Below are 25252 nucleotides of genomic sequence, written 5' to 3'. Positions count from 1 at the left end.
TCGGGAGGCAGAGGCAGGCAGATCTCTATGACATCAAGGTCAGCCTGGTCTACATAGTGAGTTCCAGGCCAGCTGGGGATACAAAGAGACCCTGACTCAAAAGACAAAAAAAAGAAAAAGAAAAAAATATTTTTATTATTTTTGTTTTGTGTGTATGAGTGTATTGTGTGCATGTATGTGAGTGTACCCATGTCATGCAATGCCGCAGAGGTCAGAAGAGGGCTTCAGATTCCCCTGGAACTGGAGTTAAGGACAGTTTGTAGAAGAACAGTTTGTAGCCGCCATGTGGGTGCTGGGAATTGAACCTGGGTCCTCTGCAAGAGCAGTCAGTGCTCTTAACCGCTGAGCCATCTCTCTAGCCCCTCATGTAGATTCTTTAGTAGTTAAATCTCTGGATATAGGAAGAAGAGGGGTTACTGCCTCCTGCAGTATGGCACCTTCCAGCCAGCTCTCCCTGGGATGCCATGTTCTTGAGTCCCCAGTGCACAGGGTAGCAAGCCTGTGTATGTGAGAACAGAGAATAAGTGCTTAAGTCTCTGGCCAAAACCCTTGAACTCATCCAGGGCAGAGGTGGCAGAGCCACAGTGGGCAGTAGAGCTTAAGTAGGCAAGACCCTGCGGGGAGGCTGCTGTAGGTTTCCCTGGCCTCTGTGGCCCTACCAGCCATATTTCTGGTAGCTCAACTGACTACTAGGGCCAACACCTGTCTCACTCTGCTACTGATGTGTGGAGGGTAAGATGTACCTCCAAAGCTAATCACAGTGAAGAAACTTACCTGCCTTTAGAGCCTACTCAGCCTGCCACTAACCACCTGTACCCTCTGTTCCAGGTGCTGGGGAGTCGGGGAAGAGCACCATCGTCAAGCAGATGAAGTAAGTGCTGAGCAAAGCTGTCTCCAGACATTGATTCTCTTCTTCTTGGAGCCTGTATTGCCTCCTGTCTGGTGTTCTCTAATTCCAGACTTCCTTGTAGCTACTTGTATATTCACATGACTCCATGGGCAGGGTTAGTTTCCCCATCTTTAAAGCAGATTCCTGTAACCCCTAGCAGCTTCAGGGAGCCACATGACTTCCTATGCTCTGTGGACCCTAACTCTTGGCCTCTGCTTATCAGGATCATCCATGAGGCTGGCTACTCAGAGGAGGAATGTCGGCAGTATCGAGCAGTTGTCTATAGCAACACCATCCAGTCTATCATGGCCATTGTCAAGGCCATGGGCAACCTGCAGATTGACTTTGCAGACCCCCAACGTGCGGTATGTGTACACCCTCTCTCCCTCAGTTCCACTTGTCTCCCAAAAGCCTTCAGGGCAAGTCTTGTCCTTTGGAACCTGAGAGTACTCTAACTTGGGCCCCATTCCAAAGGATTCTCTGTCTCTGGTAGTGTGGGAGAGGGATATGTTCTTTTTCCTGGCTGACTGCCCTCCACTACTGTGTCCAGGATGATGCCAGACAGCTGTTTGCACTGTCTTGCGCTGCTGAGGAGCAAGGTATGCTCCCCGAAGACCTGTCTGGTGTCATCCGGAGGCTCTGGGCTGACCATGGTGTGCAAGCCTGTTTTGGCCGCTCTCGGGAGTACCAGCTCAATGACTCGGCTGCCTAGTAAGTACTGCAAGGGGGAACAGGGCATGGTGGGGGATCCAAAGTACTGATCGCCTGTGGTTGAAGCTGATGATTTGGACAGTGTGAGGCTTTGGTGTTGAGTGGCATGGGTGGGCTGGGGCAGATTGGTATTGAAAGACCAGAAGGAGTGATAGCTATGATGGCTTTCAGGCTACTTGAGCCTTATCTGTCCTTGTACACAATCATTGTAAAGAGCATTTGCTGCCACCTGCTCTGTGCCAGGCTCTGTGCAAGGCTTCAGGAACACAGTTATGAGTGGAACAGGTCCTCAAGCAATGACAGCTGAGGCTGTCAGTATGATTGGGGGAAAGCCAGAGAAGGGACTACCTCAGCTAAGCTCTGAACAAGAGCTAGGCAGAGGAAGAGTGGGAAGGGGTTCCAGGCAGGGACATGGCACATGCAAACTCCAGAGTTGTGAGTGAGGACACAGGAATTCAGGCAAACTGCTCAGAGGCCTACAAAAGAGGAAGAGGCTGTCTTCAAGGTGATAGATATGTGCACAGTCTGGAGCCTAGACCTTGCTTCTGACCTTTTCTGGCCCTAGGCCAAGCCCAGGACTCAACTGGAGAATCACAGTGTCCTAGAAATCCCAGAGGCCTAACAGGCTGGGATTCTTTGGCCCCAGTATACAGTTCTGAACTCCTTTGCAGTCCTGCCATGTGTCAGGACTGAGGCAGGATGCTAAGGGCCCTAGGGGGCACAGGAAGAACAGGAAACATCTATAGGTTCTAGACAGTGTTAGTAGATAGGTGCTAGCTGGGCTCTCCTTCCTTCTGGTCCAGCCAGGCCCTCTGGTTCTGGCTCCGACTGCCCATCCTGTTCAGACCCCACCCAACAGGGCTGGACCTCATGAGGATAAGTAGGAAGGGATCTTGCCTGTCCAGGATTCCCAAGTCCTATCTCAGTTATGTGAACAGGCTTCTCCTGTCCTCCTTGCATGGTCTGAATACTCTTGTGTCATCCCTATTCCTCTCCTCCCAAGGAGTCTTGGGATCATAGCCAAATCTGTAGAGGCCTTCAAGGCTTCAGCACTACCCGCCCTGAGATCACAGGCTTAGCCACTAGCTGAGCTTGCGGGTTATAAGGGGCAGAGAGGAGTGAACCCTGTCAACTGTTACCATTTCAGTTTCTCCAATACTAAAGGAGAGTGGGGTAGAGCTATCTCCAGGCTACTTCTGCTTCTCTGTCATCCTGTTTCTTTATTCTCTAGATACTAAGCACCTACTGTATACTCAGCACTGTTTTAGGCGTTCAAGTTCCAACAGTAACCACAGCCCTGCTCTTCGAGAGTGATTTTTGCCTTGATAAGATCATTCAGGGATGGGGTGTAGGATGGAGCATCATAGGGAATGGGATACACTAACCTTCACAACAGCCCTCTAAATTGCAATAGGATAGAAGGTCCCTAGGGTGAACCCACCTGTTGAGATGGAGAGAGTGGTATGGAACCCACCACAGGGCCTCTAGGCTAGGGGCTTTGTCAGTAGGAGGCAGGGCATGGTGTGCAGGTCACAGCACGTGCGTCATGGTCCCCCATGGCCCTTCCTGTTTTTCTGTTCTGTCCCTGCTTCTCTGAGATCATTTCCCTTTGGCCTGGTTTGGCCCAGCTGCTGGCCCCAGCAGCCCTGCCCCAGGAACAAAACACCAATAGAGGGCAGCCACTTTAAGGCCTGGACCCAGCCCCAAAACACAGCAAGGATATTGAGGCAGATAGGGTGGTGGGCCCTGTAGGAGAAGCAGTGATAGTAATTAAAGGAACATGTAATGAGGAGCCCTTGGGACCTCTGCCAAGCAAGTATTTGTGCCCCCTCCCAGCTCAAATTTCATTGGGTGCTGGGTAGAAGACCCATTGGGCCTGGCAGGTCCCAACATGTCCAGTCCCTTATCAAGGGACCACACCAATTATTCTGTATCAGGTACCTTAATTAACATCTTGAATCTCTCCCTGAAGGACTAATTTGTCCCTTCCCACTTCTTACCTATAGCTTCAACACCCTAATATTATTGGATTCAGGCCAAGCTCAGACCCTGGCTGCTAGGGCCACAGGACCATACCTCCCCCTTGTCCTGTTCCAAGTGGGAGAAATGAAGTTGAGTCTAAGTTTCTTCATTTCAGTAATGATTGTAAAACAGACAAGTGTTATAGGAGCAAGGATGGCAGGCATGGTAGTGCACACCTATAATAGCAGCACTCAGGAGGCTGAGATGGAAGGATTGTGGGTTTGAGATTGGACTGGACTATAGATCAGTCTGGCCTGAAGGGAAGGAGAGAATAGGGAAAGGAAAAGGGTAGGAAAGAAAGAAGCAGGACATTGCCTGAGGTCCAGGTAAGGATGCCCCTTGTGGCCTGCCTGACCCTCCACCCCCTACCTGCAGTTACCTGAATGACCTGGAGCGCATTGCACAGAGTGACTACATCCCCACGCAGCAGGATGTGCTGCGGACCCGTGTGAAAACCACGGGCATCGTGGAAACACATTTCACCTTCAAGGAATTACATTTCAAGTGAGTGGGTGTATGGGCATGGTGAAGGGCAACACTTGCTAGCCATTGGGATAGCCATTGGGGATAATTCCCCAGTCCCTCTGAGGGTCCTCAGCGCTATGTTTTGGGAAAACATGTCCTCGCCACCCAGTTTATCAGTGATCACCTGCCAGCTGCCTCTGCTGACCCTGCCCCATGTGGCTGCAGCCTGTTCTCCTGACCAGGCCTAGAACCAGAGACGAGGTGAGTGAGTGGATGATTCCATGATGGCAGCTGTCCTGCTTTGGCCAGGTTTCTGTCCTTAGACTGCCAGCCTGTGAAATGGAAGGATGCTTCCCCTGGGGCTCTATTCCTTGGAGCTAAGTTGACCCAATATCCACAGGATGTTTGATGTGGGTGGTCAGCGGTCTGAGCGGAAGAAGTGGATCCATTGCTTCGAGGGTGTCACAGCTATCATTTTCTGTGTAGCCTTAAGCGCCTATGACTTGGTGCTGGCTGAGGATGAGGAGATGGTAAGAAACCAAGAGGATGTTGGTGGTGGGGACAGAGCCGGCAGAGGTCGATGGGTAGCTAATACCAACTTTATGTCCTTGCCTTAGAATCGCATGCATGAGAGCATGAAGCTGTTTGACAGCATCTGCAACAATAAGTGGTTCACAGACACATCCATCATCCTCTTCCTCAATAAGAAGGACCTGTTTGAGGAGAAAATCACCCAGAGCCCGCTGACCATCTGCTTCCCTGAGTACACAGGTGGGGCTCTACAGAGACTAACTCTGGGAAGGGGTGGTGTCCATCCCAAGAGGAACCATTGGAGACCTGATGGCCTGGTGGGTGCCCCCCTCTGGACAGAGGAAGACCACAGGATGCATGCCAGGCTGGTACCTCACTCGGGCATATATACTGTGTCTAGACACATAGGCATCTACCCCTGAACATGTGCAGATGTTAAACACTTGTCTGTAATGTGCAGAACCCTGCTGTACATGCAGGAAGGAACCCACTTCCTTGTGATATTCACAGATAGCATAAGTCTTTGCCATTTGTCTCCCTCAGGGGCGAACAAGTATGACGAGGCAGCCAGCTACATCCAGAGCAAATTTGAGGACCTGAATAAACGCAAAGACACCAAGGAGATATACACGCACTTCACGTGTGCCACCGATACCAAGAACGTGCAGTTTGTGTTTGATGCTGTCACCGACGTCATCATCAAGAACAACCTGAAGGACTGTGGCCTCTTCTGAGGGGCAGCGGGGCCTGGCAGGATGGTGAGTCAGAAGGAAGGCAAGGCAGAGAAACAAAGTGAGGGCCTTGAGCTCAGAGAGGCATGGGGTGGGAACTGAGGGTTCATCCTCTGGGAGTTGTCATCCTGGAGGAAAAGAAAGTGGGACAGTCAGGGACCAGAGAACAGAGGGAGACAGAAAAACCTGACTTTGCCCTGGACAGAATAGAAGGCTATCCAATCAATATTCCTTAGAGGAAATTGCCTCCTCACCACCATGTCATTGGCCTAGCCTACTTGTATGAGGAGACCTAGCTACCAGCTTTGTACTTGTTCTTAGCCATCTGTACCTTAGACCTGAGGATTCTAGGCCTAGGCCCAGGCCAGCCTCACTGGCCCTGGTATAAGTGCAATGACCACCAGTGTCAGATATGCACACCCTTGTAACCCAGCAACAGAAGCTGACTCCTGGGCAAGGCTGTGTGCCTGGTAACAAGTAAGAGGGAAAAAAGGTCATTGTCTAGAGAGGCAAAATGAAGAGGCACATGTGACCAATGCTGTATGTATCTATCCCCTACCTCCAGGGCCACCGCTGACTCTGCCCCCTACTACCCCTGAGGAAGATAGGGGCAAGAAGACCACGCTCCCTGCCTGTCCCCCCAGCTGCTTCTCCCCTCTTTCCTCTCTCTGTTCTCAGCTTCCCCTGCCCCTTCCCTCAGCTCCAGACTTGGGGGAGGGGTTGCCACAGGCCTCTCTCAGTTTGAAGCCTGCCCTTGTCTGAGGTGCCAGGAGTGGCCATGGTACCCCCTTTCCTGGGCATCTGTTCTGGTTTTCTGACTGTTGTCTTGTTCTAGGGGTGGGGGCACATGCAGAGTCTCCCAAGGCCTGTGTCTGGAGGGGTACCCATTTCTCCAGCCTGGACCCCTGGCTTTGTCTAACACCAGCCCTGACTACCCAGCCCAAGTCCAAATGTTTACAGGGAGCCTCCTGCCTACCCTTCCCCTTGCCGCTCGGAGGCCCCAAAGGAAAAAGCACAAGAAATGTGAGAGACATCACCATTCCTGAAGACCACAGTCCACCTGCTTTTTAAAGATGATGATGATGATGATGATGATGAAGAAGAAGAAGAAGAAAGTAAAGAAAAAAAAACTGCAAACCTAGAAAACTTTTTAGAGAAAACCTATTTAAAACTGTCAGATCCTGACCAGCACCCACCCGATTCCCCTTTCCAGTGATTCCGTGCCTTGAGTGTGTCTGCGTGTTTACACCCATCCCTCTTTGGGCGGCCCCCTGCCCTGCCCTCCACGGAATTGGGTTCCAAGGGCTGTTCCAGATAACTGCCAACTTCACTGAGGGCCCTGCCCTGAGGCCCTGGGCCCAGGCTCCATTAACCTAAATGTAGCTCCTTAGCGCTAATCTAGGAACCGCCGCTGCCTGCTGAGGGGCCAGACCCCTCATGCCCTCGCCCCAGGCCCGGGTCCTCCAGCGTTGAACACTTCCTTGCTTTTTTCACATGTTTTATGGAATTGTTCACATGGTTTGAAATAATAAAATGTAGAAAGAAAATATCAGGAACTGGGTATTCTTTGTTGGGGGGGGGTGCGCTGAGCTGTGCTGAGAAGAGGGTGGTTGTTGCTTCAATCACTCGATAAAGCCCTGGGCACTCAGCTTTCCAGGTTGATGCTTTGAGCTTTAGTTTGCCCATCTGGATTGACCAGCTGACATATTGGGGCCTGTGTTGTCTCCTTCCCTTCCCTGCTTTGCAGCTGTGGTTCTGGAGCAGCTTCAAGCCTGCAGAGCCCCTATGCAGACTTTCAGAGCTCTCCTAGAGGGTTCTTGGAAGTTTGAAGTAGCAAGGGTAGCCATCTAGCCTTTAGTATAGGAGATGGTGACTTTTGACTTATCAGACTTAAAGGCCCAGAGATACTAGAAAGGACTGAAGTCACACAGATAGGTGACTTGCCTCCCCTGGCTTGACCAAACAGGCTCAGAAGAAGCTAGGAATGATGGCACATGTCTGTAATCCCAGCACTCAGGAGGCTGAGGCAAGATCACCAAATGTTCTAGACTAGCCTGGGCTACATACTGAGACCTTGTCAAAAAAACATCACCTACAAGGCTCAGGGAACATTGTAAAAGAGGGGGTGGAAAAATATAAGAGCTCAAAGGGGAGGAATGTTGTGGAACACTGTCTTCTAGATATGACATGGTGATTGCATGTTACAGCAGCTGTGATTACTTGTAGAAGACCTGAACAAGACGGGTCAACATCCTGTCATGGACGCAGGAGGAGAGGCTCACCAGGCTCTACCCTTCCACAAGGATTTATAGACACCTGATAGGGGAGGGAAAGGCATTTTCTTTTGTGGTGTAGCCATTGGTAAGGTACTTGTACTCCTGTAAGTAACCCTGATGATCTCATTGGGTCATTTTAGAAGAAGAGGGGCTGGAGAGATGGCTCAGCGGTTATGAGCCACTATGGATTCAAACTCACTATGAATAATTAATATATGCTAATAAGCACACTTCTTGCAGAAGACCCGGGTTCAATTCCCAGCACCCACATGGCAGCTAACAACTGTCTGTATGTAACTCCAGTTCCAGGGCATCTGACAGCTGCTTCTGTCCTCCGGCATTGCATAACACAGGTGCACTTACTGACATGCAGGCATAACACTCATACACATAAAATAAAAATAATAAAATATTTTTAAAAACTGGGTATGATGGCTCATGCCTTTAATCACAGCACTTGGGGGCAGAGGCAGGTGGATCTCTGAGATTGAGGCCAGCCTGGTCAACATAGTTCTAGGCCAGCTGGGGCTACAGGGAAAAACCCTGTCTCAAAAATAATAATAATTAAAAAAAACAGGAAATGGCTCAGCAGTTACAAGCACTGGCTGCTCTAGCAGAGAACTTGGGTTCAGTTCCCAGTATTCACAGGGTGACTAACAACTGTCCATAACTCCGTTTTAGGGGCTCCAAAATGCCCTCTTCTGCCCTCCTCAGGCATTACACAGCACGAATGCACTTGTATACCTTCAGGCAACTACTTAAACACATAAAAAAATGCAAAAAGTAAATAAAAAATTAAAAGGAGGGACTTGTTGGGAAGAGGAAGGGGGTCAGCGAGAGAGGGACAAGAGAGGGTTATGGGGTTAATATGATAAAATGCATTCTATACATATGAAATGTCACAATGAAACTCATTATGAATAATTAATGCATGCTAATAAGAATGGTTTTTAGTCAAAATAAGAACCAGAATACCATCATTCCCTACAAATTGAAAGGGTAGAAACAGGCTGGCTGGACAGGCGAAGTGGGCAGTGTCCATGGAGGTTTGTCATTAGCTTCATGGAGGGCCAAATGTGGAAAGCCTGAAGCTAAGGAAAGTGCTGGGTGCCAGTGGAACGGGCGCTGGTAGAATGCCATGGGAAGCGCCTGGATTTTTTTTCGGTGAACAGCAGGGGCAGCCGCGGGCTGAGCCGGCTACCTCGGAGGGCTAGGCGAAAGACCAACCCCAACTGGGCGGGGCTCAGGCCATCGCCTCCGGCCGCCAGGGGGCGCCGTAGCCCATGCTCCGAGCTGCGGGGCTGGTCGCCGAGGCTGACGTCACCGGGTCCCGTGGAGGCTGCGGGACACAAAAGCAGCTTTGTGTGGCGGCGGCGGCTCCGCGCCCGCGGTCTGACAAAGCGGACGGGTCCTGGGGAGGGCTGGGGTCGGCGCCACGAAGGCGGGGAAGGGAGGGATTGAGCCCGGAACCTGGGCTGTCGCCTCCACGCACCTGTTGGGCTTCTGACGCTGGCAACAGATGAAAGGCTGTGGCCGAGGATCGGAAGGAGTCCTTGCTTCCCTAGGCTTCATCCCCGCCCCACTTCCTCAGGCCATTCCGGCTACCCCCGCCATGGAGTACTACCGACGAGAACAAGATCCTGCACCATCCCAAGATCCCTGTTTTCCTTCAGAGGCTCAGGCCTGAACTCCAAGGAGCCCTAAGTGTGCGGGCGGGCTGGAGCTGCTCCAGTGCCACCATACCCGCCCAGCAGGAAGCGAGCGCCGGAGATGGTTCCTTCCCTAGGGGAACCTTGCACAGAGGGCCATTGAGGGGTTGGCATTGTCTGCCCGATGCACCCGATACCTCCCTGCCTGGGTGAGCCACCCAGGGCTCTAGCCTGCATCCCCTTGGATCTCACTTGACACTGGGTCTGAGTAGGGTCCTGGCAAGCAGGGCTTTCCTGGGTACAGACAGCTAGGCCCCCACCTGCCCTTGGCCCTTCTACTCCAGTTCTGATTTCGAAGGCATAAGGCGCCATTGTCCTAGGACTGGCAGGGGCGGCTTCTCAATTCAGTCTTTCTTTGCATGGTGGGAAATTCCCAGCCATGGGTGAGTGGGGGGCAGGCAAAAAGAATGGCCCAGGTGTCTTGCACCCTAACTAGAGGCACCCTATGAGGTTGGTATCCCCCTTCCCCCCTGCTTGGAGCAGTTCCTGGCTTGTCCTCAACAGGTCCTCATCCCTTTGAGAGCCAGCTGAGTATGGAAAGTGAGAAACTGAGTGCTGTCTGTTGAGCTCTCAATGTCCACACCCATGGGCAGCTGCAGCTGAGGCCCAAGACTCTTAGCAAGATGTGAGACCCAAGGAGGGACCCAAGCTTCTGTTTTCAGTGAAGGACGGGCTGTCCCCAACCCATAGGGACTGCCACAAGGCTGATCCGCCTCCAAGAGAGAGCCTGGCTGACTTGAAATAGTTGCTCAAGTTACTGATGTGGTTGGTGGTAGCCTTGGTATTTTTAACCTATTTGTAAGGCAGGGGAACAGCTGCAAAGAGAGAGAAGAACAAGCCTTAAGAGTCAGAAGCCTAAAGAATAGAAAGTATTGGAGACTGTGGGAAGAAAGCAAGCAGGAAGCCTCTCCTCAGCTCCCTAGGCCCAGCAGGCAGGCAGAGGCACAGTCAGGTGCAGAATGGTAAAAAGACCCTCCCAGGTATTACAGCTAGAACTTTGAGACTGCAGGAGCTGCCAAGGCCTGAAGGAACACCTCACCATGTTCCAAGGAGTACCCATGACTTTTTTATTCACTCAATTTATGTATATCCTGTGTGTGTGTATGTGTGTGTGTGCGTGCATGCACTTCACATGCCACATTTTACATATGGAGGTCAGAGGACGTGGGAGTTGGTTCTCTCTTTCCATCATGTAGGTTCCTGGGATTGAATTCAGGGTGTTAGGCTTACCAGCAAGTACCTTTACCTCATAAGCCATCTAGACAGCCCCCATATCCATAACTTTTTGTCAGTGTGTCTTTTTGAGACAGGGTCTCCCTATAGCCCCAACTGGCCTGGAACAGGCTGGCCTTGATCTCACAGCAATCTGCTGGCCTCTGCCTCTGCCTCCCTAGTGCTGGGATTAAAGGTGTGTGCCAACATGCCTAACTCAGACAAATAGCTTTTGAGATCCCTCAAAATTGTTCCACACATACGCCAAAACCAGGATTACCAAGCTAGCCTAGGCATACCAGCCCTGACTTTAGCTTCTTGGCCAGTGGCATGGCCAGCCAGATCCCAGTGGCTTTGGGAGTTAGAAAAGACTGAAGACAAGACTACAATGTCTCTTGACTGAGTTCTGGGTTTGATCCCATCCCCAAACATTGACCCCAACCCCTATGTCTAAAGGAGATCCTAGGACCCTCTTTACTGCCCTGTGTATTTGCATCTCTCTAATTCCATTGGAATCAGAGTAGAAGGCAAACCCCCATCATATGCCCAGGGTGATGATGGCCTCTAGCCAGGTGGGGCATATGTGCAGCTGTATGACAGCAAGTGTATGCATGCCTGTTAGGCACTCAGCCTTAGTCACACAGTAGTGGGTACCAGGGCCCAAGGGGGGTAGAGGTCAAGACCATAGCCCTCCTTCCTCCCCACACCCTTCTGTTTTAAATTTTTCACTTTTTCTAGAGATACAGTCCTGTAAGCTTGGTTAGGAGAAAAATCATAGTTGGGCATCTTCTCCCACTTCTGCTTTCTTGTCTTGTTGGGTTGAGGGGAGTTAGTTTTAGGAGGCTTGGAACAAATGAAAGAAGGACCTGAGAGGAACCTTTTCCATCCATCGGTCCCTGTGCCCCATAGAGACCCAGCAGGCCCAGGCATGCTCTCTCCTGTCTCCCTGTGCTGGGCATCCCTAGAGTCCTGGGGTCCCTAGTGATGATGGCCCTTGCTGTTTTGAACCTAGTACTACAGGGATCTTCCCACAGAGGAAGAATGATAGCTGAGGTAGATAGTGAATTGTGAAGATGAGTCCAGCAGGTGACTCTAAAGGGTAGAGAGCACAGCCCAGTTAGGCAACTGGAACACTGGTAGGATGGCAGGGCTGAGCTAGGGAGATTGCTGTGGACTCCAGGATAGGAGCTGCAGTCTTTAACAAGCTCCTACAAGCCAAATCAGGATATAGTACCTGTACTGTGAGGATGACCCCAGGGATCCATCCTGGGGGCCAGGAGGCAAGTAGGGTCTTGTCCTATCTTCAACAAGATAGAAGGACCTCTGATAGGGTTCCCAGGAAAGATGGGCTTGGGTGCTACTAAGGGTGGACTGGGGACTTTTGAGAATTCTGATGAATCTCCAGGGGAGGGAGGGAGACTCAGATGGAGCCCTGGGCATAGTTATCTGATGATGGGGGAGTAGTTGTACAGGGTAAGGAACACAAAAGATGGGCAGGAGAGGAGCCGAGCATGAGGTTGGGATGGAGATCACTACAGTGAAATGTTTCCCTTGAGACCCTCACAGGATGCCTAGACCTGCACTGACAACAGCACACATCTGCAGTGTCTCTACTGTGCACCCAGCCTGTGTGGTCCAGTGGCTACAATGGCAGAGGAATGAGGAAAATAGTTTGTAATGTTATGTCTTCACCTAGGACACTCAACTGATGAGCTGCAGTATCTGGACTCAGTCCTGTCTCTTCCTGCACTACAAAGGAGAAGGACTTGGTCCCTAGGCAGGCTCTGGAGGGTTCTCCCCAGTATCTTCACCCCACCCCACCCCCATTCCCCCGGCTAGAGTATATAGAATACCCCCCAATCCCTGTCAGCAATTCCAACGAGACTTTCTGTATCCAGCTTAGGGAATGTAGTATTTTATGTTAATTTCTGTTGAGCATAGAGTGCCATCTAGTCCACTTTTGTAGCTTTCCTGGCATATCCCCTCCCCCCAAAAGCCTCTGGAGAAGGAAGGGAGAGGGAGGCCCCACCCCCAGCTCCTTTTTCCCCGCCCCACCCCACTAGGCAATGAAGAAAACAGGAGTGAGGAGGAGTTGTGATGTGGCTGGTGTGGGGGGAGCTCCCCATCCCAGAGGGGCTGACCTCAGCCTGGGAGGAATGTGCACGAGGCAGAGGGAGGGCGGAGCTCATGGGGGTAAGGCCACAGCCAAAGGCCCAAGGCTCCTGATGGCCCCTCCTGCTGCCCCTCCACCACAACTCTGACATGGCCCACGGAAGGGAAGGGCAACAGGCAAGGAAGGGAGGAACTGACCTTTCAAAACAAAGGTGGGCCCGGGGGTGGGGTGGGGGAGCTGTCTCCTGGACCATGGAGACAAGGATGGGGGTTTGTGGGTGGGGAGTATCCTGACAGACCCTGTATTCTTTCCCAGGAGATCTGTCAGGGGCAGGTGTTAAACTGTGAGAGAAGTTAAGCTTCAGGAAGCTCTCCCTAGCTGTGCCTTATCATCTCCTGGCACCAAGCTTAAGTCCTCTGAGCAGCATGATCCAGGGCCCACGTGGCCAACAGGGGAAGGTTGTAATGTGGAGCCACCAGTCTTGATTGCTAAAGCAGGTGTTAGTGGGGAGTCTGAGACTCCACTCAGTTCCAGAGCACTGGCATGACTGGCACAACCTTCCTCAAATGTGTCCTACAATAGCCATACCACTGGAGCCTAGGTAGGGTGCAGAGGAGAGCTCAATTGTGAGGAGGGTGGGGAAGCAGATGCTGGGACTTGGGCCAACGACTCAAAAAGAAAAGCCAAAATCTGTACCATGAATGGGCAGTTCCATAGCAAGAACCCAGGCAGGCCTGTGTTCATGGATACCCCAGGACAGGGGCACAAACAAGGATAGAGACCCTAGCTCCCTCTGTTGGTTTGAGACCCAAATTTAGACTGCCAAACTGAAGTCTTTGAAGGGCTTTGGAAGCTGAATTATAACACCTGAGCACTGACTCTATTCTGGAAGCACTTCCTCTTTGGGGACCCCACCACTAAGCCTGGTACTCTGGAACCTGAGAGTAGGGAGCAGGAAGGAGATCTTTTGGGACAAGCGCGACTTGTCACCCATCCTTGCCTGTTAAAGGGAAGAGACATATCTGGAGGCAGGAGGGCAGAGACAGCAGAGGTAGGCCAGAGACAGCTCATTCCCTAAGAGTAGGAATTGAGTCTCAGGTTGTTGGAAAGATGATAGGGGTCCTGATGATGTTTCTCAGTGTGAATATAGGGCTGGTGCAGGGAACAAAGTAGAAACTGGGACCCTGGGCCTAGAGAACTGAAGGCAGTGGGGGCAGACAGGGGACACAGCAGGGGTGGGTAGGTGCCTCAAAGGCACTTGCTGATCTCGGCTGCTGGGGTGGAAAATTGTAAAAAGTTGAAGAATGCATTGCTTGATTGAGGCCAGAGGAAGCTGCCCAGGTCCAAGAGGAGAAGCAGCTGGCCCAGGAGTAGGGCAAGGCCTCATCCTGGAACCCTAAGAGTTCCTCCAGGCTCCCTCCTCAATACCCCAGTCTTCCTCCTAGACCAGCCAGGCCAGGAACACTGGGCCCTGAGGCTCAGAAGAGGCATGACCCCACAGTAGACTCCTGGGGACTTAGTGATAAGTCTCCCCATATCTTGCTCAAGACTGGCTGGATGGCACCCAGGCAGTAGGTAAAGAAACTGCACATTTGAAGTGCCCCTTACCTGTGGCACACAACCAAGGCTGGAGACTTTTAGAACCCTGACGTGGCTGCTGACATCCTTGGGGAAAGGGCAGGAGAATGCCTTAGAGAGACTGAGGGATTGAAGCCCTGGTATGTTTACCTAGCTGGACCTGAAAGCTACACTCTTGGTTAGCAACATTCAATCCCTCCAAAGTGCTTCTCAAAGTGCAAATAAGGTGTGCCAGAGCCAGTTTCAGGGCAAGACCCCAGGTACTTCCCAACTGAGGCACCAAAGGGAGATGTTAGAGTCTGTCCTATCTGTAAAACTCCTTCATGCAGCTGGTTGGGAAGCAGGAGGAGAACCAGAAGTTCAAGGCCATCCTTGGCTACCTAGCAAATTCACATCCAGTCTAGGCTACATAAGACCTCACCTCAAGGAACAGCAACCCACCTCCCCCCCCTCCCCGAAAAAAAAACCCTACCTCCTTCAGGTACCTAGCTCTGCTTGAAGGGAAGCTGAAGCCAGGAAAGTATCTGCTTCCCTTTAGTGGCCCCTGGCTTCAGCCCAGCCAAGCTGTCAGGATAGGCTCTCACACACAGAAGTGAGATTTGCTGGACCTCCTGGGCTGGCCTCTTCCTCCTCCTCCCTTTCCCTGTCTGGCCATCATCATCCTCATTGCAGCCACTATGGGCCAGACAGCTGAAGTTTTAAGAGGTCCAATTGGTAAGGAAGGACTGGGACTGGAGCCTCTGGGGCCTATTCAGATCTCTAGTTAGGAACTCCTCCCCTGATCTCTGATCTACCTATCCCAGCCAGTTCCAGGGAACTGAGGCTGCCGCTGAGCTCCCTATCATCCCTCAGCTGTGGAAGGACGGGTGAGGAGCTGTGGAGGGCCAGGTGAGGACCAGGAGTCCCTAGGCTGCTATTCCCTCTGCCTTCTGTGCAAAGATGTTGGGGAGGATGTCCGTTTCTTCTTCCTCTTTTCCCTTGATTGACCACTGGGCTTCCGGGATCACCATCTGGGGCACCCTTCACCTTGAGATTCAACAGGAAAGGGTCATCCTTTCCTGAGCCTACCCTTGTGCCTATTCCACTAAGACAGGGCCACTGTCTCCAGCCAGTCCCAGTTGCCTCCACATGTCACCGGATCCACCCCCCTGCCCTACAGCCCAGCAAACTTTATGGCATTCTGGGTGGTGCCTGGCCTGGTAGGGGCGGGACAGGGGCTTCTCCTTAAAGGAGCCATCAGAGGGTGCCCTGTGGGTCCTAGTCTGCTGTCCTTCCCCAGAAAAAGAGGGGTGAAAGTGGGAGACACCTCTGCTGAGTTCTTGGTGGAGTATGGGAAGGAAGCTCATGTCAGCCTCACAGACTTCTAGAACCCGAGAAGAGGCAGAGGCAAGTGTCAGCAGGTGGAAGGCAGGTGGTGGGTCCTGGCCTGGGAGGGGTTCAGGAACTAGGGAGCTGCTGGGGGCGGGTAGGTAGGGAGTGGAGGAAGGATGGACCTGGGACCTGCCCTAGCAGCTGCTTCCCTGTTTTAATCCCACACTGGGACCTTGGCTCATCCCCAGGGCTCCTGTGCCCCACCTGTCCTGACTGCTTCTGGGAAAGAGCAGAATCGTAGCAGCCAGAACCTGGCCCCACCTGATGATGCCAGGGAAGGTCTCTGGCTCAGTGGAGGGGCTCAAAGACAGGGAAACATAAGAACCAGAAATGGAAAGGGCTTTGAGGGCAAAGCATCATTCCACCTGAAACCTGAGGTGAGCTTGAGAGGTCACCTTACCCTGCCTCCATACTTCTCTTGGGTCTGAAGTCTGACCAGCAGACTCTCCTTCCAGTTAGGGAGTAGTCAGGTGCAAAGCTGAGGCTGCTGGATCTGGGTCCAGGTCCTGAGAGGAATGGGTCTCACTGGTATCTTAGGGTCAAAGGGAATAATTGATGCTGCATTTGGATTCACTTGCATATCCACCAAGATACACAACTGTGTATGCACACACACACTTGCCCATGTGCAGATGTGACTCATGTACCAGACTTATTTTTCACTGGAACACACTAAATAGCTGTGCTACAGTACCACATGGGTGTATACAGATTTGCACACTCAACCTCCAGTTAACCCTGTCCTGGCCTCAGACCTCAACCTCTCTGCCTACATTCTCCTCATGCTTTCCCAGGATATAGGTATAACACTATATTTGCTCATAGACATTTATACACACACACACACACACACACACACATACTATTCACATACACATGTTCACAAAGGGACCCTCAGAAACAGATTCATACTTGTAGACACCCACAACCTTGGCTTCAGTCCCCAAAGTGCCTTTATGTTTCCCTGCAGGTCTGTTGGGTACACTTCTAGAAAACCCCATCCCCTTCTGTCATTCTCCCTTTATCAGCTTGTTTTGCTCATTGCACTTGGTGCCCTCTGAAATGACCACAGGATCTGACTCTTTGTTGGTACTTTGCTCTGTCCTGCCTGGGGGCCATGTCCATGTCTTCCAGTATCCCAGTCCATGCCCCAGGCTGGCATGAAGTGGGCGTACAGTGTTTGTGAATTAATGTCTGTTAGTGTGTATGTAGGAGGGAAGGATCCTGGGGAGGGTGACGTGGTGGGGCGGGTGCCTGCCAGAGCAGGGTGACCCTGAGGGTGTGCCTGTGGTGTGGGTGTGTCTGTGATTGTGGCCAGGCGGGGCACCCTTGGTAGAGAGGACTCGGAAGCGGAATGTGACCCCCCAGCCTCTTTCCCTAGGGGGCTGTAATCTGATCCCTGGGGACTCCCCCATAGCCTCCCGCTCTCACCCTCTCTGCCTTGCTGCCAGACTCCTTCTCTTTCAGATCCCGGGGCAGAGTCCAGGGCGTCTCAGGGCTCTTCCACACACGCCTGCTGAACCCTGAGCGCCCCGAGCTGCCGGCATGGGGCGGGCCGAGGCCGCCGCCATGATCCCAGGCCTGGCTCTGCTCTGGGCAGCGGGACTGGGGGATGCTACCCCCAGCCTTCCCCGCCTTCGGCTCTCCTTTCAAGGTAGGTGCACCTGGCAGGCAGAGGGTGGGCTTAGGGTGAGCAGGAAAGGGGCCCAGTATGGAGAGATTCTGTATTGGCTGGTGCCTCATGTGTATCCCCATCACCAGACACTTGTTAGGTTGGGGGTTATTCTTAGGCTATCTCCAGTTAACCCTGTCCTGGCCTCAGACCTCAACCTCTCTGCCTACATTCTCCTCATACTTTCCCAGGATAACCTGTATTGTCTCCATAGCAACAGTCCTTGTCTCTGTTTCATCCCCTACTGCAAAACAGGCAATACCTTTTTGGTAGGCTAGTAAGGGAGCATTAGAGTCTCCTTTTCACACCTTGCACAGAGAGAGATAGTCCCTGGGCACTGACATTTGATAATTAACTCTGCTGAGTCCAGTCTAGTGGTAGGGTGTCAGGGAAGAAACCTTTGGTCTGCACACACACACACACACACACACACACACACACTTTAAAAAATATTTTTTTTTTGGTTTTTGTGAGACAGGGTCTCCCTGTAGCTCCAGCTGTCCTTGAACTCACTATGTAGACCAGGCTGGCCTTGAACTCAGAGAGATCCGCTTGCCTCTGCCTCCCGAGTGCTGGGATTAAAGGCATGCACCACCATGCCTGGCTGGTCTGCCTTTTTAACAATGGGATTCTGGCCGTCCCTACTTGCCCTTCCTCTCCTAGCACCCTGTTGTCCATAAGCCTGGCCTCCCAGCATGCTTATTCAGAGACACTACCTGTCCCAACATGCTTTCCTCAACCTGTTTTCTTCTTCCTGGGGGCTGCACCTCCCACCCTGCAGTTCTGTACACGCACCTGGGTGGGCCTCTCTTCGTGTGTGTAAGCTCCCGTGTATGTAAGTGCACATGTGTGTGGCTTGGGTCACATATATAACCTAAGACAACAAGGCAGGGCTTTGAGGAGGTTCCCAGCATGGCAGACAAGTGCTTAGTGGCATTTCTCCCTGCAGAGCTACAGGCCTGGCATGGCCTCCGAACCTTCAGGCTGGAGAGGACCTGCTGTTATGAAGCCTTGCTGGTGGATGAGGAGCGAGGACGCCTGTTTGTGGGTGCCGAGAATCATGTGGCTTCCCTCAGCCTAGACAACATCAGCAAGAGGGCCAAGAAGGTACCAGGGACCCCTAACCTCAATGTTGTCCAAGGAAAAGGCCTTAGGATCCCATTCTAGACTGTCTCGAGAATCCCAGAGCTGTGGGCAACTAAATGGGGAGACCCCCAAGAATAGAGAGCATCCCAAGTCCCATCTGTGTTTCCCCCTATAGCTGGCCTGGCCGGCCCCTGTGGAATGGCGAGAAGAGTGCAACTGGGCAGGAAAGGACATTGGCGTGAGTGTGGGCTACCCAAAGTGGGGCATGCAGAAGAGGGTTGGCCCCCTCACCCCAAGGCTGAGTCAGAGGACTGGCTGGGGTAAGGACAGGGAGGTCAAGGTGAATGAGGTCTAGTGGTGGTGAGTCAGGGTAGAGGGGCTCATATGATTCTTCTTAGGGGGCCTCTGAGTCATTGGAGGATGTACAGATCTATACCTATCCATGCAGCCTTCCTGTGAGAGTGGGCAGGACTTGTCACCAAGGGCACTCAGGTCCCTGTAGTCCATTTTAGTGTTTCCTCTGGCTGATGTATTAGAGAGGAAGGGGTGGGATTGCCCTTGGTGAACTGCAGCCTCTTAAAGGCTGCCTCCCTGGGAAAGCCTCACTGACTGTCTGCCCCACCAGACTGAGTGCATGAACTTCGTGAAGCTGCTGCATGCCTATAACCATACCCACTTGCTGGCCTGTGGCACAGGGGCCTTCCACCCAACCTGTGCATTTGTGGAGGTGGGCCACAGGTTGGAGGTAAGACCAGGTTTAAACAGAGGGAGGCAGGAAGCATAAGGAAGGGCCTGGCAGTAGTAACTCCCCCTGCTTGCCAGGAACCCATACTCTGGCTGGACCTGAGACGGCTTGAGGATGGCAAGGGGAAGAGTCCTTATGACCCCAGACATCGGGCTGCCTCTGTGCTGGTGGGTGAGTACAAAAGGCTAGGACCCCATGTAACTCCTAGAACCCCTTAGAGATTCTAGAACTTCACACATCCCAAGCAACCTCCCCGCAAGCCCCCTGGTCTCATTGTATCCCTAAGAGCCCCCAGAACTTCCCAAGCCCTCTACTCCAAGAGCCCACTTCTTGACTAAGCAGCCCTTGCCCTGTCTGCAGGGGAAGAGCTGTATTCAGGGGTGGCAGCAGACCTCATGGGCCGGGACTTTACCATCTTTCGCAGCCTGGGCCAACGTCCGAGTCTCCGAACAGAGCCCCATGATTCCCGCTGGCTCAACGGTGAGAGGCTGGTGGGGCCACTGGAAGGGGGATGACATCATCTAACAAGGCAGGTGCCAAACAATGATAAAGTAAGAGAGCAATGGGTAAAGTGTGGTCTCTTTGAATATCTACTATAATCAGGCCCTATGCCAGGGTCATAGAGACAGGCAAAAGTTTTTAAGTCCATAGATCTCAGAACAAATACATGATGAGATCAACTCCAGTGGCCATGAGACCAAAGAAAGAATAGAGAAGAAAGAAAAAGGAGTCTGGGTTGGAGAAAGGAAGCTACTTGCTGGGAGGAGGTGTGAGTTATGAATGGCTTCCAGAACACCAGAAAAACAGGTCAAAAGAATTGAGAGAAGAGTATTCCAAGTAAAGGGAACACTAGTGCAAAGGCCCTGAGGCAGGAACAAGAAACAGACTCATGGAGCTAGAATTGATAGAAAACTTATACCTAGAGTAGTTTATTCTGAGTATGGGACATGGCAGGATCTGAAGCATGAATGGAGAGCACCTGATCTGGTAGGGAGGAAGATTTGTGAATGAAGGTAAAACAGATACCCCAGCTCTCTCTTTTCCAGGCATATTTATTTAGGGAGCTAGGCACCCACCGTCAGAAGCCCTAAGGGTGGGGTGAGAGTTGTATGGATGGGCGTGGGGGGGGGGTATTGTAGCTTGCATGCACAGGTAGTCATGGTCTCTGCTGCCTCCTTGTGGTTACTTTGTGCCTTGCAGTTGCTGATCCTGTGGGTTTGGTTTTGGAGGCCTGGGTGGGGACCCTGCCGATGGGTTTACATGTTGGGGGAGGACCAGGATCTGCTGATACCATACCTCCTGTTTTGTCTAGAACCCAAGTTCGTCAAAGTCTTTTGGATCCCTGAGAGCGAGAACCCTGATGATGATAAAATCTACTTTTTCTTCCGTGAGTCTGCAGTGGAAGCCTCACCAGCAATGGGACGCCTGACTGTGTCTCGTGTTGGCCAGATCTGCCGAGTAAGGAGTCCCTGACCAGTTTGCCTGCTAGTCCCCAGCTACCTTCTCCCCTGACCCTTTGCCTGCTAGGGTTCTGTTCTCATCCCTTCTGATCCTGTGGGCAGAATGACTTGGGCGGCCAGCGCAGTTTGGTCAACAAATGGACCACGTTTCTGAAGGCACGTCTAGTGTGCTCAGTACCTGGAGTTGAGGGTGACACCCACTTTGACCAACTTCGTGAGTGCCTTGGGTGAGGGATGGGGTCAGGATGCAGAATCTAGGCGCCCACCTGGGCCAGGGAGACTGTGTATCACCCTGCCAACTAGGCCCTTTCCTTGCAGAGGATGTATTCCTTTTGTCCTCACGAGACCTCCGGACACCACTTCTCTATACTGTCTTCTCCACATCCAGGTGAGGGGCTGCAGGTAGAAGTTCCCTAGGGCAGGGCCAGCTAGACTTTCTGGGGCTGCTCACTCTGCTCTCATTGTTGCCTGCAGTAGCATCTTCCAGGGCTCTGCTGTGTGCGTGTACAGCATGAATGATGTGCGCCGAGCCTTCTTGGGACCCTTTGCTCACAAGGAGGGGCCTACACATCAGTGGGTGTCCTACCAGGGCCGTGTCCCCTACCCACGACCTGGCATGGTGCGTTGTTAGGGATCCTTGCTAGAACCTACTTCAAAGTTCTAAGGGTAGAGAACTTGGCTTAGTCTGGGGGTCTTGTTGGGAGGTGTAGTTTCTTCCATTTGGTATGGGTGGGAAAATGTCACCATCCTAAAATAGATTTTCAGGGTTCCCTCAGACCATATGTTCCCTCAGCCTGAGGTTCTACAGGGTAAGGCTCAAATACCCAGGGAAGCCCTCTGTCCCTCTCCACCTTCATATTCTCAGAGGCTTTGAATGGCTGACCAAATCCCTATACCTGTCTCTTCTTGCTGTGCCTTCATCCTTGCCTTTCCTAGTGCCCCAGCAAGACCTTTGGCACCTTCAGTTCCACCAAAGACTTCCCGGATGATGTCATCCAGTTTGCTCGGAACCACCCTCTCATGTACAACTCAGTCCTGCCCATGGGGGGGCGCCCTCTCTTCTTACAAGTGGGTGCTGGGTACACCTTCACCCAAATCGCCGTAGACCGTGTAGCAGCTGCTGATGGACACTATGACGTTGTCTTTGTTGGCACAGGTCAGGATCCTACCACAATGACCCTTATGACCCCTTCTCCCCATTCCTTGGCCTAGAGGTGAAAGCTCTCCTTGGCCAGTCCTGTCTTTTACATCTTTGAGCTGTAGCCCCATTTTTTGGGATGCTGCCCTGATTGATCCAACCCACAGTTTTCACTTGTTTATGACTACCATGCTGAGGATGAAGACCTTTGAGACAGGAGACCCCGCCTCCAGGTCCTGGCTGTCAGAGAAAAACCAATGGTCACTCCCTTTTTTCAATTCCTACAGATGTGGGCACAGTGCTGAAGGTGATCTCAGTTCCCAAGGGCAGCTGGCCTAGCTCTGAGGGGCTCCTCCTGGAAGAGCTGCAGGTGTTTGAGGTGAGGCTTCAACCCCAGTCACCTAGAACACACCATCTCAGCCCACTAAGCCCTGATCCCCCATGTCATGCCTCCCTTTTAGGACTCTGCCACCATCACCAACATGCAAATTTCCTCCAAGAGGGTGAGTGAAGAGAGGAGGAGGATGGACTGAACTTGCGTACCTCCTAAGTGTTTTTCTTCTTGGTAGTCCAGAGTTTAAGTATAGCCCCTGCCTTTGCTATAGACAGTGAGACCTGTGTAAGATCCCAGTGCTCCTTCCCATCTGTCAAGTGGGGGAAAGGATCCTTGACTGAAGGGAGCTGGGTAAGGGCTCCCCTCCATCAGACTGGAGCTTCTTGTGCCCTCTAGCACCAGCTCTACATAGCATCAAGGAGCGCAGTGGCACAGATTGCGTTACATCGCTGCACTGCCCTAGGCCGAGCCTGCGCTGAATGCTGCCTGGCCCGGGACCCCTACTGCGCCTGGGATGGGTCAGCCTGCACACGCTTCCAGCCTACTGCCAAGAGGTGGGCAGGGTTGGAATTTGGATTGGGCCCCACAGGGGGGATTAGGGTCTTCTGCTGCTCCATCACCAGAATAGATGAAGACCAGCTCACAGAGATCTCAATGTTCCCCTCAGGCGGTTCCGGAGGCAAGATATAAGGAATGGTGACCCCAGCACACTGTGCTCTGGGGGTGAGTACCCCATCTACCCCCACCCTTAGGCCCTGAATTGCCACACCCATCCTTGCCTTGTCTGAATCTGACATTCTCCTTGTCCTAAGACTCCTCTCGTCCCTCGCTGCTGGAGAGGAAGGTCTTAGGTGTGGAGGGTGGCAGTGCCTTTCTGGAATGTGAGCCCCGGTCACTACAGGCACATGTGGAGTGGACCTTTCAGCGTGCAGGGGAGGTGGCCCACACCCAGGTGGGCCTCTCTCCACCCTTCCTAACCAGGCCCCTCTCTCATCTACATCCAAGAGAAACCTTGCCCTACCTAATGAGGTATTTGGCCTGAACCCATATCTAGATGAAGTCTGGTCCAGTGAGGCCCTGCTCACCTTACTGTAGGTCCCATCCCATTAGGTCCTTAATGCTCTCCACATCCTAGTGATGTCCCGTTGTGTCCAGCTAGGTCCCTGACCCCTCCTCTACCATCTGGAGAATGACCTATCCATTGAGGTTCCTGTCAACCCCACCCCAAAACCCTTCACCCCCAATTTGAATCTTCATCTAAGGGCTCCTTTATCCCTGTGCACCTTGCCTTTAAGTGGGCACCTATGGCCACTCATTTTCCATTTCCTCTTGGCTCCCAATGACGCTTTGTTTTTATTGCTTCTCTCACCCAGCAGGTGCTGGCTGCGGAGCGAGCTGAGCCAACTCCACGGGGGCTACTGCTGCGTGGTCTGCGGCGCCAGGATTCCGGGGTGTATCTTTGTGCTGCCATCGAACAAGGCTTTTCACAGCCCCTGCGTCGCCTGGTGCTGCATGTGCTGAGTGCAGCACAGGCTGAGCTACTGGCACGGGCTGAGGAGGCTGCTCCCCCTGCACCACCAGGCCCTAAACTCTGGTACCGGGACTTTCTGCAGCTGGTGGAGCCAGGCGGCGGTGGAGGCACCAACTCCTTGCGAATGTGCCGCCCGCAGCCCGGGCCCCGCTCTGTAGAAGGAGAGTCACATAGGAAGGGCCGAAACAGGCGGATGCACGCCTCTGAGCTGCGCGCTGAGCGTGGGCCACGTAGTGCAGCGCACTGGTGACTGCGCTGTCCCCATACCGGAGACCAGACAGGAGATGACACACAGAAGAGGGGGCAGACAGACCCCAGGAAGACGGATGGGTTGTGGCCGGGCACACTGGGGTCCCCGGACCAATGAAGACACCCAAACAATAGGCCCTGGACAAAGGGCAGGGGAGCCAGCTTATTTATTAACAGGATGTAATGTAAGCCCTGGAAGAGTGACTCAGGCCGAGTGCAAGATCTAGCCTGGAGGGAGGGAAGAGAGAAATGGGGCTCCAGAGCAAAGACCAGGGACAGGACACTGTCTTGGGTGTCCACCCTGGGGAAAGATTTCTCTTCTTTGGGCAGTGAGCAGAAATCTGTGAACAGACTAGGCTGTTGGGTACTGGGTGACACAGACCGACTGTACTAAAGTAATGCAATAAACACATTATCGGCGAATCTGGATTGGCCCCAGCAGATATAACAGGTAGACCTAGCCTAGACCTTGCTGTGAGGTCTTGGGCATTGTCCTAGCAGTCTCAAGATCTGAATTTCTCCTGTCCACGATTGCAGTAGTGAGGATTTAAAGGTGATTGAACAGGTTTTTCTATAGAGCCTTTGGGGGTAATGACGTGCAGTGAATTCTGCACAATCTAACAGCAGGGCTAAATGCTCTGAAGTAAAAAACAAAACAAAAAAACTGGATGATGTGTGTAAGAGTGTGTGTGACACTTGAGCTGAAAGACAAGACTATGCCAACCACAGGAACATTCCAAGAAGGAAGAACCAGTGCAAAGGCTTGCAGGAGGGAACAAGCCTACCACATCTGAGGAACAAGAAGGCTAATATACTACTGTGGAATGGTGGACTCATGGATTCAGGGTGTTTGGAAGGTAGATCTCAGTCTTGCTGTGCCGAGTTGAGAAGGGGAACAGGAGTCCACAACAGAGGAAGGCCTGGAAGTTGGACCATTTCCTTTCAAGAATGAGCTATGCTGTTGTACATCCTCAAATGCCCCCATGCCACCTGTTATGCTCTTCTGGAAACGAATGGATGGGGAGGACCAATACTACTTTGGCATAAGTGCTTCAGATGTGTGCCTGTATTTCTATTTTCAGTACAATCTGCTAGGGAGAAACCCTTGTTTCTGTTTTACAGATGTACAGAACAGGCCAGAGAGGGCTTCCTAAAGCTATCTTTACCTAAGGTTGTAAGCTTAGTAGTAGAAACACCAGCTTCTGGCAGGTGTGGTGGTACATGTCTTTAATTCTAGCATTTCAGAGGCAGAGGCAAGTGAATCTCTCTGAATTTGAGGCAAGCCTGGTCCACATTGCAAGCTCCAGGCCAGCCAGAGCTACATAGAGCCTGTCTTCAAACAAATAACCCAGCTTCTAATCCTAATCCTGGTATGTCCACTGGTGAAGCATGGGTGCCCACTTGTAGGACTGCCAAAGCCCTATGGCAC

The 25252-nt window shown here is 52.3% G+C and overlaps 2 protein-coding genes across 9 annotated transcripts in view; both read left to right on the top strand.

Annotated features, from left to right (window-relative positions):
* The window catches only part of Gnai2 (G protein subunit alpha i2), a 21491-nt gene extending 14593 nt beyond the window's left edge, over positions 1-6898 (top strand). The window contains exons 2-9 of the mRNA XM_008853143.3: positions 829-871; positions 1113-1254; positions 1440-1600; positions 3998-4126; positions 4488-4617; positions 4705-4858; positions 5162-5376; positions 5915-6898. Coding sequence (XP_008851365.1) covers positions 829-871; positions 1113-1254; positions 1440-1600; positions 3998-4126; positions 4488-4617; positions 4705-4858; positions 5162-5352 — 950 coding nt within the window. The 3' untranslated portion in view covers positions 5353-5376; positions 5915-6898. The remainder of the gene's footprint in view (positions 1-828; positions 872-1112; positions 1255-1439; positions 1601-3997; positions 4127-4487; positions 4618-4704; positions 4859-5161; positions 5377-5914) is intronic.
* Positions 6899-12719: 5821 nt separating this feature from the next.
* On the top strand, positions 12720-24872 carry Sema3b (semaphorin 3B). Of its 8 annotated transcripts, XM_008853136.3 has the most exons (19): positions 12722-12870; positions 15041-15125; positions 17076-17262; positions 18230-18387; positions 18542-18604; positions 18992-19111; positions 19189-19282; positions 19472-19591; positions 20424-20569; positions 20674-20785; positions 20890-20959; positions 21046-21190; positions 21508-21727; positions 21997-22088; positions 22171-22212; positions 22440-22597; positions 22711-22766; positions 22856-22995; positions 23417-24872. In XM_008853136.3, the coding sequence occupies exons 3-19, from the start codon at positions 17154-17156 to the stop codon at positions 23822-23824; spliced, it is 2253 nt and encodes a 750-aa protein (XP_008851358.1). In that variant the 5' UTR covers positions 12722-12870; positions 15041-15125; positions 17076-17153; the 3' UTR covers positions 23825-24872. The 8 variants fall into 8 exon arrangements, with proteins under 8 accessions (XP_008851357.1, XP_008851358.1, XP_008851356.1 ...); XM_008853135.3 differs by lacking the exon at positions 15041-15125 and having other exon boundaries at positions 12720-12870; XM_008853134.3 differs by lacking the exon at positions 15041-15125 and having other exon boundaries at positions 12738-12870; positions 17060-17262.
* Positions 24873-25252: the final 380 nt, after the last annotated feature.

This window comes from Nannospalax galili, unplaced genomic scaffold (assembly GCF_000622305.1).
Source record: "Nannospalax galili isolate Female #2095 unplaced genomic scaffold, S.galili_v1.0 scaffold786, whole genome shotgun sequence".
In the NCBI taxonomy this organism is placed as follows: Eukaryota; Metazoa; Chordata; class Mammalia; order Rodentia; family Spalacidae; genus Nannospalax; species Nannospalax galili.
Note: the sequence above shows the minus strand (reverse complement) of the source record. Positions and strands in the feature narration are given on the sequence as shown.